General features: G+C 51.0%; 2 protein-coding genes across 2 annotated transcripts in view; one reads left to right on the forward strand and one right to left on the reverse strand.

Annotated features, from left to right (window-relative positions):
* LOC102833358 (mastin-like) overlaps positions 1-10,260 on the forward strand; it is a 31,714-nt gene extending 21,454 nt beyond the window's left edge. Inside the window, exons 3-11 of the mRNA XM_006873934.1 lie at positions 735-827; positions 1,293-1,353; positions 1,541-1,721; positions 1,972-2,093; positions 2,857-3,002; positions 3,091-3,160; positions 8,559-8,657; positions 9,363-9,525; positions 10,197-10,260. Coding sequence (XP_006873996.1) covers positions 735-827; positions 1,293-1,353; positions 1,541-1,721; positions 1,972-2,093; positions 2,857-3,002; positions 3,091-3,160; positions 8,559-8,657; positions 9,363-9,525; positions 10,197-10,260 — 999 coding nt within the window. The remainder of the gene's footprint in view (positions 1-734; positions 828-1,292; positions 1,354-1,540; positions 1,722-1,971; positions 2,094-2,856; positions 3,003-3,090; positions 3,161-8,558; positions 8,658-9,362; positions 9,526-10,196) is intronic.
* Positions 10,257-11,665, reverse strand: LOC102833741 (mastin-like). The gene is made up of 5 exons (XM_006873935.1): positions 11,605-11,665; positions 11,260-11,440; positions 10,872-11,146; positions 10,518-10,681; positions 10,257-10,427 (listed from the first exon to the last, which is right to left on the reverse strand). The coding sequence occupies exons 1-5, from the start codon at positions 11,663-11,665 to the stop codon at positions 10,257-10,259; spliced, it is 852 nt and encodes a 283-aa protein (XP_006873997.1).
* Positions 11,666-15,931: the final 4,266 nt, after the last annotated feature.

Here is a 15,931-nt window from a genome sequence, read left to right on the forward strand (position 1 = left end):
ACCATCCAATGCAAAGTATCCAATGCAACCATCCAATGCAAAGTATCCAATGCAACCATCCAATGCAAAGTATCCAATGCAACCATCCAATGCAACCATCCAATGCAGAGTATCCAATGCAACCATCCAATGCAAAGAAATTATTGAGACAGACACTCTACCAATGACACCCCTGTTTTGCTAAATGAAGAAACCAGACCCCAAAGTCCACATAGTGTAAGAGTCCATGTGGTTGGCCTCTGAAAACGGTCAAACAAAGGACAGAAAGCAGATCACCTGTGCCACAGGCTGGGTGGGGGAGGAGCTGGCTACAAGAAACATGCATGAATATTTTGGAGACCTGGTTTTATGTGTTTGTCAAAATTCAGCAATCCCTGATCTAAATTGGGTTAATTTTGTTGGCTGGGAATCACTCCCCAATAAACCTGACCCTACCAAACTGTGGTAGACACAAATATTGGGGGAAATGATAATGAAAACAGGAACAGTAAGGAAACAACTGCTCGGGGCCCAGGGTAGAACCTCTGTTCTGGAGAGAGACCTCACTTGTTTGTCATACTCAACCCGGTGGAACCCCAGGATCTTCTGGTCCCAAGACATGAACAGGGTCACAGTTAAAGGATTTCTGGGTCCCTGGCTGTGGGACCACAGTCCCTGGTCTTGTGTAGTCACTGTGGGAAGCCACTGTGGGCCTCTGAGATGTCCACCTTCATTCTTGGGTCTTCTCCTTTCAGCTTCAGCAGTACCAGAGATTGAGGCAAGTGCAGGGCCGTCTCCTCTGGGCCCTGTACTCTGATCCCAGCACATCTGTCCTTTGCCAGGATGATGTAAGTCTCTCAGGAAGGGCCTCAGAAGGAGCCCAACAGTGAGCTGTCCCCCCATATCTCCCAGGTCTTGTCCCCAATGTCTCTCCACATTCAACCCGAGCGCTGTCATCTTCACAGTGCCCAGTTTTTTTATTTGTCCGCGTGTCCATCAAATCCACCCAGCACCCAGCTCTCTGCTCAGCTCAGAGATGAGGGTCCATGTTTCCTGCTGGACAAATCACCCAACTGTCACCCTTAGTAGCACTGAAGGAGAAGCCCCGTCTCCCTGCCATGCCCCACCCTGGAGGAGACGCCTCCACATAACCACTTCCTGGGCTGCAGGATAAAGGCAATGGAGAGGGGCCCAGGGCACATCACTGCAGAGCCTGAGGAGGTGAGGGTGTTGCACATTCATACCCCACATTTTCCATCCCAGACCCCACAGTGCTATCCCATCTCTTCCCCCTCCCCTCCCTCCCCCTACAGATGCTGTGGCTGCTGTTGCTGATTCTCCCCTGCCTGGGGGACTCCCTGCCCTTGACCCCAGGTGAGTACAGACCCTTTCTAATCCCCACCTATCCCTAAGCCTCTCTCTTGGGTCTAGGCAGCAGCCCGAAGGTGGTGTGTGGACCTCTGTGAGGATGACTGGCTCACTCCTGAGTTTGGGGAGGCTGAGCTGAGCTCTGGGTAAGGGTGCCTGGGTTCCTGATGACCCCCTTGTCCTGTCTCCTCAGCACCCAGGTCAGATGCTGAGCTCATGGGCATCATGGGGAACCATAAAGCCCCATCTGGGAGGTGGCCATGGCAGGTCAGCCTATGGTTCTATTACCCAGAAAATAAGGAGTGGAATACTCAATGTGGGGGCTCCCTCATTCACAAGGAATGGGTGCTGACTGCTGCCCACTGTGTTAAAGGGTGAGTGACCCCTTCACCTGCTTGGGTGACAATATTGGGGCTAATGCCATGCGTGTTGTGAGGTTTCCTGGGCAGTGTAGCTGCAGTCCTGGGTCCCAGGGGATTCAGTCTCCTGGAGTCTCCTTTCCCCCACTAGAAGGGAAACTCTTGGCTCCCAGAGGCTGACCCACCTCCTGCTGCTGAGCTGAGCTGGGTTCTGCTTCAGCCTCTGAGAACCTTCCGGTCTTCTCCCTTTCCCACCTTGCAACAGAGTAAAGCCTGAGAATGTACGGGTCCAAGTGGGACAAGCGCAGCACTCATGGAGTGGTGACCATCTGAATGTGACTGAGGTCATCCCCCACAAAGACTACAATGATGAGCAGGGACCAGAAGGTGGGAAAGACGTGGCTCTTCTGAAACTGGAGGCTCCGGTGACACTCTCTCAGCAAGTTCAGCTGGTCCACCTCCCTTCACATCAGCGCTCTCTCCACTCAGGCACTAAATGCTGGGTGGCTACCTGGGGAGACAGTGCATTCGATGGTAAGGGTCAGGATGCCTGGGGTCAGACATAGAGGGTGTGGGCATGGCGTAATCTGGAATCCCTTAGGGGTGGCGTGGGGGAGGTGGACTTGGGAAGCTTCAGAGAACAGGGTTAAGGCAGAGCCAGATGAGGTGGGAGGGAAGCTCTACCCTTACTCTGACCCAGATCCTGCATGGCCCTTCCTGCCCAGGGTTCTCCCTACATTTAAGGCGGAGGGAGAGAAATGAGGCTGAAAGGGACTAAGGGATGTCTCTGATGTAAATGACCCACATCCACTCTGACCCCAGGGTCCAGACTGCATTCCTCAGGGAGGAACTTACTCTGATTCTCCTAGTAACCATCCATGGGGACTAAGAAAACCCCACCTGAGTTTCTCTCCTGAGCCTGGTGCCCGCTAGATAGACTATGTGGAGAGGTTCGTGTGTTCCTTAGAGCATTCGTGGGGAAACTGAGGCTTAGCATGTGGTTCCAGAACCTGGTACCTGGGACTCCCAGTTGCAGGTTCAGTCTCTGCACTGCGACACCAGTGGGGACATTGATGGACTGGGTGATGGGGGAGGGGCACAAATCCACCCCGGACCACCTCCCTGGGGTGAACTCAGCTTCTTCCCACAGAGCGGCTGTCCCCTGTCAAGGACCTGCAGGAGGTGGAGGTCCCCATCGTGGACACTGGGGACTGCAGTCAGACATTCCAGGAGATTGACAAGGTCATCAAGGAGGACATGCTGTGTGCTGGGAGCGTGGACAAGGATTCCTGCCAGGTGAGACCCTCAGTCCTGGCCTCTGTTCAGGTCCCTCCCTGCTGCCCTTGGTACAACAGTGCTCACCACCTCACTCTTCTCCCCACAGGGTGACTCTGGAGGTCCTCTGGTCTGCAAAATCGGGCACAGCTGGGTGCAGGAAGGGGTGGTGAGTTGGGGTGAGTTCTGTAGCACTCCTGGGCTCCCTGGAGTCTACACAAAGGTGATGTCCTACTTGTCCTGGATCCGCTCCCATGTCCCTTCATCTCACTGAGCCCTGGGTGTGAACAAGGATACTGCTGACAGGAGCAGACCCTTCAGGATCTTTGAAGACCTCATGTTCCTGTTCCCAATGCCAACCCTCACTGAGCCCAACATCCTTCTCCATCCTGCTTGAGAACTCCAGTCGCTGCAACTGCTCTCCTCCCCCGCCCCCTCCCCGGTCCAGTCCATCCCCTGACAATTGAAAGGGACAGCAGGGACGTCTGATGACTTCCCAGAGGTGGGACAGGGATGGGGGACCTCCCTGAACCTCAGCCTCCTCAATGGTTCTCAATAAAGCGCATAATCATCCGGCTCTGAGTGTCCCACCTGTGGGCGTGGTCCAGGGAACAGTGGGCGGAGTCTTCCTGCTGTGGGGTTCCTCAGATGGGGGTGGAGGGGGGACTAGGTGAACACCAGACATAGATAGGGTCCAGAAAGCTGGGGTGGGGGATCAGAAGAACCCAGGAGATGGGGACTGAAGGATGGACCGTCAGTGGGATGGACTGACTCACAGTGCCATCCTCATCCTCCTCCGTCTTCCCACTCCCACCTCCTTCCCCACTCAGCCCTTGAAGGGAGAGTCCCGGGCTTGACGCACTAGGTCCTGACCTGGGATTGGGCTGCTCTCGGCTGTGGGCACCTGGGCTGGGCTCAACAATCTGGGTTCGGAGCTACAGGGCAGGGAGGGGATCTGGAAGGGAGGAGGGGACAAGTGAGCCAACCACCCACCCACCTTGTTTGTTGTGTTTCCGGAACTGTCGTGGTCCCCCACTTACAGGGATGCTCTGTGGTCACAAGGGTCCTGCAGTGGACTTTAGGGGGCTCGGACTGTCATCCAGCGACCACGTCCACTGTCTCCGAGACCACCAGGTGGCGCCCTTGCTAGGGTGATCCAATGCGCATGCGCGGGTGTGCTTCGCTGGGTCTCAGCTCCGGTTCCGCCCTGAGAGCATTCCCCCCATTCTCCACCATGCATACGACAGCCCCCAACGAAGTGGGTCCCACAGCACTCTCCTGTCTCCCAATTCTGGGTTGAGAGCCGATCTTTTTTCTCTGGGGGTGAGGACTCCCTCCTTGGTCATCCTCTCGGATCTTCAAGACCCTCTGACTGCTTCCCACAGACCACCAGTTCACAGGCCCCCCACGTCCCCAGGACAGGGGCTGGAGACAGGAGCCCACCCAAGCCTCAACTTAACATCCCCCACACCGTGCTCAGGCATGAGATTTCAGGAAATGTCAAGTAAATCATATTTTATTGGAAAGTTAAAAAGTCAAACTGATCTTAAAACATATGATGCACAAAATATCCACATTTTAAGTAAAGATGAATGTGACAGGACTGAGACTTGGGGGAGGGAGGAGGGAGGTGAGCTGGGTAGGGGCGGATCCTGTCATTACTTAAAGTTGGAGAAATCACAGACCTTGGGTAAAACCGAAATCAGATCATATCAGGCTTTTTCAACAGTAACAGTAATGCAAGTTAGGAAGGAAGGAATACTTTAAAGTGGGGCTGGAGGGGGAAGAAGAGCGTAGAACCCAGAACATTACCTCCTGGAGAAGCATGTTGAAAGACTGATGTTAATAGGTGGGTTCTGACTCACAGCGACCCTATCAACACTACACTGTTCTGCACCACCCTCACAGTGGATGTTACCACGGACAATCCGTCTTGTTGGGAGGCCTTCCTCTTTTTCACTGACCCTTCACTTTACCAATCATGATGTCCTTCTCCAAGGACTGGTCCTTCATGACAACATGTCCCAAGTAAAAGAGACGAAGCCTCACCGTCAGAGGAGTAATCATCCAGCCTGTCCTTCGGCGATTGAAAATACCGTGGCTTGAAACAGATATCCTCAAACTGATATCTTTGCTCTTGACCCCTTTAGAAAGGTTGTTTGCAGTTTATTTGCTTAATGAAATCCATCATTTGGTTTCTTGACTGCTGCTTCCATGAGTGATGCTTGTGGATGGAAATAAAAAGTTGACAATTTTAACTTTTCTCCATTTGTCATGTTGTTATTTAGTGGTTCAGTTGTGATTTTAATTTTCTTTACATTTTTATGCAATCCATACTGAAGTCTGTAGTCTTTGACCTTTATCAGTAAGTACCTCGAGTCCTCTTCACTTTCACACCGTCTTTCAGCAAGCAAGATGTGTCATCTGCAGATCGCAAGTAGTTGATGAATCTTCCTTCAATCCTGATGTCACGTTCTTCTTCATAAAATCCAGCTTCTTGAATTATTTGTTCAACATACAGATGGAGTAAGTATGGTGAAAGACTACAACCTTGACACACACACCTGGCCTGATTTTAAACACGATTCGGTGTTCTGGAATTCTCATTCTTCACAATGTTATCCATAGTTTGTAAAGATCCACACAGTTGAATGCCTTTGCATAGTGCATAAAGCACAAGTAACTCTATCTGGCATTTTCTGCTTTCAATCAAGATCCATCTGGTGTCAGAAATTATATCCTCATTCCAGATCCCCTTCTGAACCCAGCTTGAATTTAAGATAGCCCACTTCCTGTCCGTTTGTTACTGAGGTGGCTTGTTTGTCGTGGTTGCTGGAAGCTATGTCACTGGTATTTTAAAGACCAGCAGGGACACCTGTAGTGGACAGACTTCAGCAGAGGCCTCAGATAAGACAGAGCAGAGCATTGTCTGGTACAAAGCTGGATCTGGGCCCCTCAGCTTGGAAAACTCTCAAAATACAACTGGGAAAGAACTACCTCCTCAAAGTAGAATTGATCTTAAGGGTGTGGATGAAGCATAACAATGTCTAGATGGCACAGAACCGGGCAGTGTTTCGTTCTCTTGTGCATTGGTTTGCTGTGAGTTGGAACAGACTCAACGACACCTAACAATGACGACAACAGGCAGGGTTTTTAGCAGAGAGCACACTGGATTTAGCCTCGCTGGGATCTGGAGTCTGGGTTCTAAATGAGCATCACATCTCTGTGATTCTAAGCACACAGTTTCCCCATCGGAAGCTTGGCAGCCGTTCTCCACGGGTCAAGTCCGTGGAGAAGTCCAACTTCTTGTCTTGGAACAAGTGTTATTGGTCATTCAGTCCATCAGCAAGCATTTATGAGGGCCAACCAATTGCAGGGCAATGAGAACGCCATGAACAAAACTAAGCCTGATTAGGAAGTCCTAGATAGAATGGGAGGAAAATGTGGAACAAAACTCAGCATCACAAGAAAAAGACAAGACTTACTGGTCAGAGAGACCGATGAAATCCCCAAGATGATGGCCCTTGATCACCCTTTGGGTCTGGAAATGAACTCACCCCCATGGCTCAGTCTCCAGCCAAGCAACAGACAGGTGGAGAATGGAAGCACACACTCTTCAGAATCATCAGCTAGTTGAGATCAAAAGGGCAGCCTTTACTCAATTTACCCAAATGCGGCACTGTAAGATAAGCACAGGACTGCTGACCACAAGGTTGGTGATTCAAACCCACCAACTGCTCCTATCCAGGGTCATTATGAGTCAGAACGGACTCAATCACACTTAACTATAACACAAGGACCAAGTTCAGAAGAGTTAGGACAAAGGGGATGAAAATACAGACTACAGGGAGGACGTGGAATGAGCGGTGTTGCATTGGGGGGACTGTGATCAATGACATGAAACAAAGTGTGTCGGAATTGTTGACTAGAAAACTGATCTGCTCTCTAAAACTGCACCCAATTCACAAGAAAAAGTTTAAGGTTCATGGAAAACTGGGGGAACCCACACAGTGGGTCTGCCTTAAGGGTTTACAGTTGAGAGTATGATTCTATGAGCTTTTTATAAATTCAAGGCAGAAATCAAGCAGAGGACTGGATGGGGTGAGAGTGGGGATAGCTTGTATCGGGGTCAAGGCCCATCTCAGCATTTGATGGACATCTGATGGGTGATTTGAAGATACCATCAATGCTTCTCAGACCAAGGTGGGTCCAGCTCTCCAGCCCGCTTTCCTATTCCACGTCAAGGTTTGTTCTTAGGACAAAAGGGCACATTTATTGGCGACAGGAGGCTCAAACCTGGAGGATGAGAACATCTGTCATCTCTCTGAGGACCAGAAGCAGCCATGCAGAGATTGATCAAACCTGGGGGAACCCCACCCTCAAAAAGATTCTTGTGCCCCCACGATGGAAATAAAACATTCAAACCATTGAACTTTGAACACACCGATGGGATTGGACAAAGTCCTGGTGTGGTGCTGTGGGTTAATGCACTGGACACCAAGGTGGGTTTGAACCCCAAGGTCAGTGGTCCAAATTCACCAGTCACTCCTCAGAAACCCCATACAGGGTCGCTGTGAGTTGGAACCAACTCGGTAACAACGGCTTTGGGCAGTGGCTCTATTACAGTAACCATGGACAGCAGACTTGATGGACATTGGAATGTTTTACTTGACCCGATTGGTTCAAAGACTCTGGGGGCGTGTGATGCCCCCAAGCCACTGAAGCTGTTTTGTACCAGCCTAGGCAGAGTCCTGGTGTGGCACTTTGGGTTAATATGCTGGACTGCAAAGTTGCTTGGAGCCGCAAGGTCGATGGGTCAAGTTCAACAGCCACTCATTGGACCTGTACAGGGTCGTTATGGGTCAGAATTGACTCAACAGCACTTACCAACAACACACTCCTAGGCTGGATGTGCTAAGATCATAGTGTGGTGTGTCTCATTCCCCCAACAAAGGTGAAGAAGTAGCTATTCATGGGCCTTCCCACACCTGAACCTTTAGACAGCGGTCCAGCGCTGGGTTGTTTATGGAAGCCATGCTTTGCTGCCATAGCTCCTCCAGATGCTCTGAGTACAGTATTGCAGAAAGAAATTAATCAGACAAGGGTAACAGTAGGCATTACCCAACTGGATCCTCAAACTAAGGCCCTAATCCAGCCCAGGGTGCATCATAGCTGGACTGGGAGCCACAGTGTCCCAGGGCTGAGATGCTATGGGGTTGACTCAGCCTCAGCTGTGGGAATAGACACCGCCAAGCCAGTCTCCATAGTCCTGCTCATTCAGGTTGGCTCTTCAGATAATGTTCCTACATTCTGGTCTCCCCAGAACAGAACCTCAGGCTTCCAGAGGGGTGGATGTGAAGAAAGCCTTGGACCATGTGCTCATGGTGCCCTGAGGACACACATCGTACTGGGACAAACGTTCTAGGAGACACACAGCCCAGGAGAACACAGGTCCCAAGTGGACACATCCCAGGTGTATGTGTCCACCATAGTCCTCACATGGCCCCCAGGTCTTTCCCACAAGTCCTGTGGGGGCAGCAGGGGACTGTATGTCTGCGGGGCTCATCTCTTGCCCAGGCTCCTGGTGGCAGCTGGACCGGGGTGCGCAGGCGCGAAATAGGGCGGATAAACAGGCAGCATTGCGGCTAGAGTTGGAAACGCTCCAGCAGGTGGCCAGTGTGCTCCGACCTCTTGCTCTGCACGAATTGGCCACCAGGGGGCAGTTCTGCCCTCTCAGCGAGCATCTTGTCTCAGGACCAGGAACCCAGCCTCTGAAACTTTTCCATCCCTGGATCCTTCTTTCGTCTCTGGGGTTTCACAGCTTGACTTTTTATTTTATGAACACTATTACTATTTTTGGCAAAACACAGTTTGATGGACTCTTATGATTTAGAAAAACTGTACACAGAAATTACCAGAGAGGGACTCGGGCATTCGTGTGAACCCAGGATGTCAGCATGTCACATCTCAGAGGTTCTCCATGTGAAAGTGGGTTTGGTTTTTTGCCTTTTTGTTCTTTCTAACATCCCAGCTCTCTCTCCTCCCAGCCCCTGACAACCATTGCTTTCTATCTTTCTCCATTTGCCTAGTCTGGGCATCTCCTGCAAGTGGGATCACACAATATTTGTCTTGTGTGACTGACACCTTTTTTCACTCAATACTGCATTTCCAAGGCTTGAGTGTGCTATAGCACACAGCAGAACTTCATTTCTCTTTCTGGCTGAGTAAAATTCCATTGTGCAGATGGACCACATGGTCCATTATCCGTTGGTGGGCACGTGGACTGTTTCTACCTTTCAGCTACGGTGATCAGCTTGTTAAGCCTCAAAGCCTGGCTAAGCTCCATCTCCCTGCACATGGTGCTCTCAAACCCCCTTACAGCCATGTCCAAGGGCAGCCCCTCCGAGGTAACACAGTGCTCTGAGGGGCTTCTGGCCCACACAGACCCCTGCTCAGTGGCACCGGAGTTACAGCTTCACCCCAGCAGAAGGAGCGCATGCATCCATGGGGGCAGCTCGGCCCCTGCACGCTTCTCCAGCCTCCGGTGAGCTGGCAGGAGAGCCACCACGCTCCTGGACCCCCTCCACCCCCATGCATATAAGGAGGAAGTACCAAGAACCACGTGTCCCTAAGCAGCTTCAGGCCTGGGGGCCCAGACTGAGTCTTGGGCCTCAGCTAAAGAGGCAGGGAGGAAGGGAAGAGAGAGAAGGAAGAGGGTGAGGAGGGAGAGAGATAGGAAGGGAAGGGAGGAGGGAGGAAAGCAGGAAGGAGAGGGGGAGAGGGGAGAAGAACAGGTGGGAGGGAGGGAGGGAGGAAAAGGAGGAAGGAAAGAAAGAACAGGGATGGGGCAGAGCAGGACACACAGGATGGTCTGACTGAGTTCTCAGAGCCACCTTCACAGATGACAAGATGCAGCAAAACTGTCTACCACAAAGGGCCCCCTGCCCAAATACCCACAGTGCAGGGACCCACCAGGAGTCCCCCAGCCCTCATGACGACACCCACAGTGCAGTAACCCACTTGGAACACCCCTCACCACACAGCAAACCAGCCTGAACACCCACAGCGCAGGGACCCACCTGGAGCACTCCCTTACCACCCCTCCCCGTGGCAAGTCCATGAACGGTCCTGAGGCCACTTTTCAACAGTTTAATGGTCCCCCACAAACCCTACCCCTGAGTCCTGCCTGTAAACCCCCTCCCTGACTGTCCCCAGAGCAGCTGAGGATGAGGACCCTGTGGTCTCCCCAGATCTCACAACCCAGGGCAGCCACTTCTAGTGCCAGCTGGAGCTGGGGACGTACTGGTGGATCCAGGACACGTAGCTCATCACCCGGGCATAGACCCCTGGGAGGAAGCGGTGACCACAGCGGTCACCCCAGCTCACCAGTCCTACTTGGAACCAGGTGTCACTCCAACTGCAGACCAGGGGGCTCCCGGAGTCACCCTGTGGGTAGAGGCGGCACTCAGCAACCTCATCTGAGCAGTGGGTCCTCCCTCTTCCTCAATGGACAGAGGGTCACAGGTGGGGTTTCACCTGGCAGGAGTCCCGGCCCTCGCTCCCAGCACACAGCATATCATCTTGGATGACCTTGATGGTTTTGTTTGAAGGGAAGCCATTCAGGTAACGCTGGTTACAGTCCTCATTCCCCACTATGGGGATCTCCACCTCCTGGAGGTTGTAAGGCCCAGGCAAGGGCACTGCCGGGAGAGTCCAGGTGAGTGGGAGCAGGTCCCCAGGGCAACCCCGGGGTCCCCTGCAGTGCCTGGATCTGCTCATCTTCGGAGGTGGGGGGCAATGTGGGGGACTATAAGCCACAAAGTGCCCCCAACAGTGCAGAGAAGGCGGCACCCTCAGGACCCACTCCCACCAAGGATCGCTGACCCTGACCTCCCAGCTTGACAGCGCCCCAGCCGGTCACCCAGCACGTCTTCCCGGCCGGCACCATCAGGGAGGCTGGTGGGAGGGTGACAGGCCGCACATAGTCAGACTCCATGACCGAAGTCTCCAGCTTCAGCAGGGCAACGTCTGCTCCTCCCTCGGCAGACAGACTGAGGTTGAACTTAGGGTGGCGGATGATCTCAGTCACATTCATCAGCTGGTCATTGTCGTAGAGTTTCAGCTGCCCCACCTGCACCCGATAGGCACTCGGCTCCAATTCTATCCTGGGAGAGAAGGGTAAGGAGCCCGCTCTCAGTGCGCTTCCCTGAACATAAGGGGTCTCCCACCACCCATGTGGGTTCCCACCCCACCTAGAGGACAGCAGGAAATCACTCACGGAACAGGACAGTGGGCCGCGGTCAGCACCCACTGGGGGTGGACGAGGGAGCCCCCACACACGTGCTGCCACAACCCAAGCTCCTTGTTGTACACTCGGAGGCTAACCTGCCAGGGCCATCTCTTGGGTGGGGCATCATGGCCCCCAACGATGCCCACAAATTCAGTCCCTGGGATGGGGGCTGGGAAGTCAGAGCAGGGAGGCATCAAGGACCCGGGCTTGCCAGCACCAAGCTCAGCTCAGTCCCTGGATTTCAGGGGTATCCAATCAACCCCCCTGGAAGGTTAGTGGAGGCTTTGGGGGGCAGTGGCGGGGCAGTGGGCAATGGAAGAGGTCAAGATTCACCTGGGGTCATAGACAAGGAGCTCTCCAGGCAGGGTAGGGCCAGAAAGATCAGCCACAGCATCTGAAGGGGGAGGGGAGGGGAGGGGTGAAGACATGGGGCCTGCACGCCCGGGTCCAGAACAGACAGGGCAGGCTGTGAGTGGGCACCACCTCACCTTGAAGGGACACTGTCCCCTCCAACCTCTCAGAGCCCCCTTTGTCGCAGGAAGGGTGGGCAGGGCCAGACACCCCAGGGAAGGCGATGGGCAAGAAGTGGGGGTTTCTCCTTTGTGGGACCAAGGCAGTCTGAGGTCAGAGTGTCCATCAGTAAGCACAAGGTAGCTCTTGCTGTGCCCCCAACCTCAAGCCACTCCCAGCCAGCCCTCAGCCAAAGAACCCCCCATCCACACTTCCTGCTACTCCATCTCAGCTGCAGCCACACAGCTAGCCTCAGTGGGTGCCAAGCAGAGAAAAGAGATGCCAAGAACTCCCAGGGCCCAGGGGGCAGAACGGGGGGGGCAGTGGCCACCAGGTGCTCAGCAGTTCAAGCACATGGCCACCACAAGGACAAGTCCTCCAGCTGAATTTTCAGTGAGGCAGCATGGAGTATGCCACCATGTGACTGGACAGGGCACGCAGCTGCCATCTGACTAGACAACACAGTGCCGCCATCTGACTGGACAGGACACACTGTCTCTTTTCCCATTGGCTCCTCCAGAGGCAGGTGGTAGGGTGAGAACTGGCATGAGGATATTAACAGGGATGGACCTCTGTGCACGACAGAGGAAGCAGACAGGTGCAGGCAGCAGAACGGAGCAGAGAAGAAGCGGGGTAACAGAAGCTTGACCACCCCACAGGAAGATCTAGAGTGCATATGAGCCTCAGTGGGACAGAATGTCCAGCTGGCCTGCCTCTTCCTGGGTCACTCCTTCATTGCAGCTAATGAATGATTCAGCATGAAATGGGTGTCTATTGACAACTCTCCTAGCAGCTGAAACAACAGACTCGTCCCTAAACAGGGATCTGGAGGACTCATCTCTGCCCAACACAGTCTACACCTTGAACTGCTTCATGTAGGTCAGAGACCAGCTGACACGGGACTCCAGGGGGCCTCTCTTTCTAGGGAAAACTCACAAGAGGAGAATTCGTGGGACATCATCTACAGCCTCTGTTTCCACAACAGCTTTCAGAAACTCGGCTGAGACTCACAGGCCCACTTCTCCATCCACTCTAGATTCTCTTATTCCCTGGTGTTTCCAGCGTACCTGGGGCTGTGACCCAGACCCTCATCCCTGAGGAGTCTGAGCCCTGGTCACCATGGACTTCCAGGTCACCATGGACTTCCAGGCTAGGGTAGCTGCATTTGTCCACTTACCATCACAATTGATAAGGGGGACAAGAGGCATGCAGTGGCTCTCCTGGGTGCCACCCATAGTCTCCCCTGCCCCCCATTATGACATAACAACAGCCTTGCTGCTCCTGATGGCCAGGGTCAGTTGTTCAGACCAAGATAATAACACTGGATCTTACCTACTGCTCCCTGGACATAAAGAACTCAAACTGTCAAGGCATCAGTCATAACTATTTAAAAAGGATTCTAGCTGTTGCGATGGTTGTGTGTCAACTTGGCTGAGCGGTGATTCTCTGGTTTGGTAGTTAGGATGGAGTCACCCACCGTGATATGATCTGCTACAGTGTACCTATCTTCATGCTAGATCTGCTAGGAGCAGCCAATCCACTGAAAGGGAGTTCCTAGGGGGTGCGACCTGCATCAGATATATAGAGAGATGTTCTAGTAAAACGCTTACTTTCTGCTTGCTCTGGGTCCTGCTTCAGGCTCTCATGATCTGACCCCTGATTCTTGCTGCATTGCCTGCAGGTCGTGGGATTCATTAACCCCTGCAGCCTGCTGTCTTGCCCACTGGCCTTGGGTCAGTTTGTACCTGCAGTTACGTGAGTCGGGAGTAGCTTTTAGGCTGGCATTTGACCCGCAGATTTGGCACTTGCCAGCCTCTACAATATGTCAACTATCTCCTTGAGATAAACCTCTCTATATACATAAATAAGGAGCTCTGGTAGCATAGTGGTTACGAACTGGGCTGCAAACCACAAGGTCAGCAGTTCGAAACTACCAGTTGTTCCACAGGAGAAAGATGAGGCACTCTGCTCCCATAAACATTGACAGCCTCAGAAACCCTGTACAGGTTCACTATGAGTCAGAACCGACTCCACAGCACAGAACCACCACCATATACATAAATATCCACCCCCCGTCTGTCACTTCATTGTGCAGTGGTGGCTTGCGTGTTGCTGTGATTCTGGAAGCTATGTCACAGATATTTTAAACACTAGCTGGGTTGCCTGTGGTGGACAGGTCTCAGCTGAGCTTCCAGACGAAGACACACTAGGAAGGAGTCCCAGTCTGCTTTTGAATATTTAGTCACTGAAAACCTTAAGAATAGCATAGAAATACTCTCAGATAGCACCAGAATAGTGAGGAGTGAAACATGCTGAAGCACATCAGAATATTGTCAGATATAGTGCCGGAAGATGAGCCTATCAGGTTAGAAGGAACACAAAATACAATGGAGGGAGAGCTGCCGCCTCAAAGTAGAGTTGATCGTGAGGATGCGAATGGAGTAATATTTTCAGTACCTTCATTTGCTTTTGGGACACAACTCGAAATGAAAAGAAACAGCTGTAAACACCATTAATAATCAGAACATGGAATGTATGAAGTATGAATATGGGCAAATGGTAAGCTGTCAAAATTGAAATGGAACACATAAACATCAATATCCTAGGCATTAGTGACCTGAAGTGGACTTGTATTGGACATCTTAAATCTGACAATAGCATAGTTAACTATGCCAGGAATGGCAAATTGAAGAGGTATGGCATCACGTTCATCTACAAAAAGAACACTTCAAGATCTGTCTTGACGTATAATGCTGTCTGTGATAGACAAACATCCATGCACCTACAAGGAAGACTAGTTAATACAACTATTATTCAAATTTAGGCACCAACCACTGAAGCCAATGGTGATGAAATTGAAGAATTCTACCAACTTCTTCAATATGAAATTGACCAACCATACAATCAAGATGTATTGATAATTACTGGCGATTGCAATGCAAAGGCTGGAAACAAAGAGGAAGGATCAGTAGTTGGAAAATATAGCCTTGGTGATACAAACAATGCGGAAGATTTCATGATAGAATTTTGCAAGACAAATGATTTCTTCATTACAAATACCTTTTTTAAACACCATAAAAGATAACTGTAAACACGGACCTCACCAGATGGAATACCCAGAAATCAAATTGACTACATCTGTGAAAAGAAACGGTGGCAAAGCTTCATATCATCAGCCAAAACAAGGCCAGGTGCAGACTGTGGAACGGACCATCAATTACTGATATGCAAATTCAAATTAAAGCTGAAGAAAATGAAAACAAATCTACGAGAGCCAAAATATGACCTTGAATATATCCCACCTGAATTTAGAAATCATCTGAAGAACAGATGTGATGCACTAGATGCTAAAGACCGAAGACCAGAAGAGTTGTGCGATGACATCAAGAACAATATACAGGAAGAAAGCAAAAGGTCATTAAGAAGACAAGAAAGAAGGAAAAGACAAAATGGAAGTCAGAGAGACTCTGCTCTCCAGTGTAGGAATGCTAAAGCAAACAGAGGTGCGGAGGTACAAGAGCTGAACAGAAAATTTCAAAGAGGAGTTCAAGAAGACAAAGTCAAATATTATAACGAAATGTGCAAAGACCTGGAGTTAAAACACCAAAAAGGAAGAACACATCCAGACTTTGTCATGTTGAAGAAACTGAAGAAAAAATTCAAGCCTCAACTTGCAGTGTTGAAGTGTTCTATGGGCAAAATATTAAATGATACAGAAAGCATTAAAAGAAGATGGAAGGTCGGAAAGTTGGAAATAGAAATACTTTATGATCCAGCAATTCCTCTACTTGGTATATATCCACAAGAAATACGAGCCATAACACGAGTAGATATATGCACACCAATGCTCATAGCAGCACTGTTCATAATAGCAAAAAGATGGAGACAGCCTAAGTGCCCATCAACTGAAGAATGGATAAGCAAACTGTGGTACATACACACAATGGAATATTATGCTACCTTGAAGAATAACTAGGAAGCTGTAAACCACCACATAACATGGATGAACCTTGAAGACGTTATGCTGAGTGAAATTAGTCAGTCACTAAAGGAGAAATATCGCATGAAGGACCTGGCACCTGATCAACGGAATGACATTGCAACTACCCCGCCCAAATCTTTATACCCCCAAAAAAATCTCAATACCCCC

Source organism: Chrysochloris asiatica, unplaced genomic scaffold (assembly GCF_000296735.1).
Source record: "Chrysochloris asiatica unplaced genomic scaffold, ChrAsi1.0 scaffold00257, whole genome shotgun sequence".
Lineage (NCBI taxonomy): Eukaryota > Metazoa > Chordata > Mammalia > Afrosoricida > Chrysochloridae > Chrysochloris > Chrysochloris asiatica.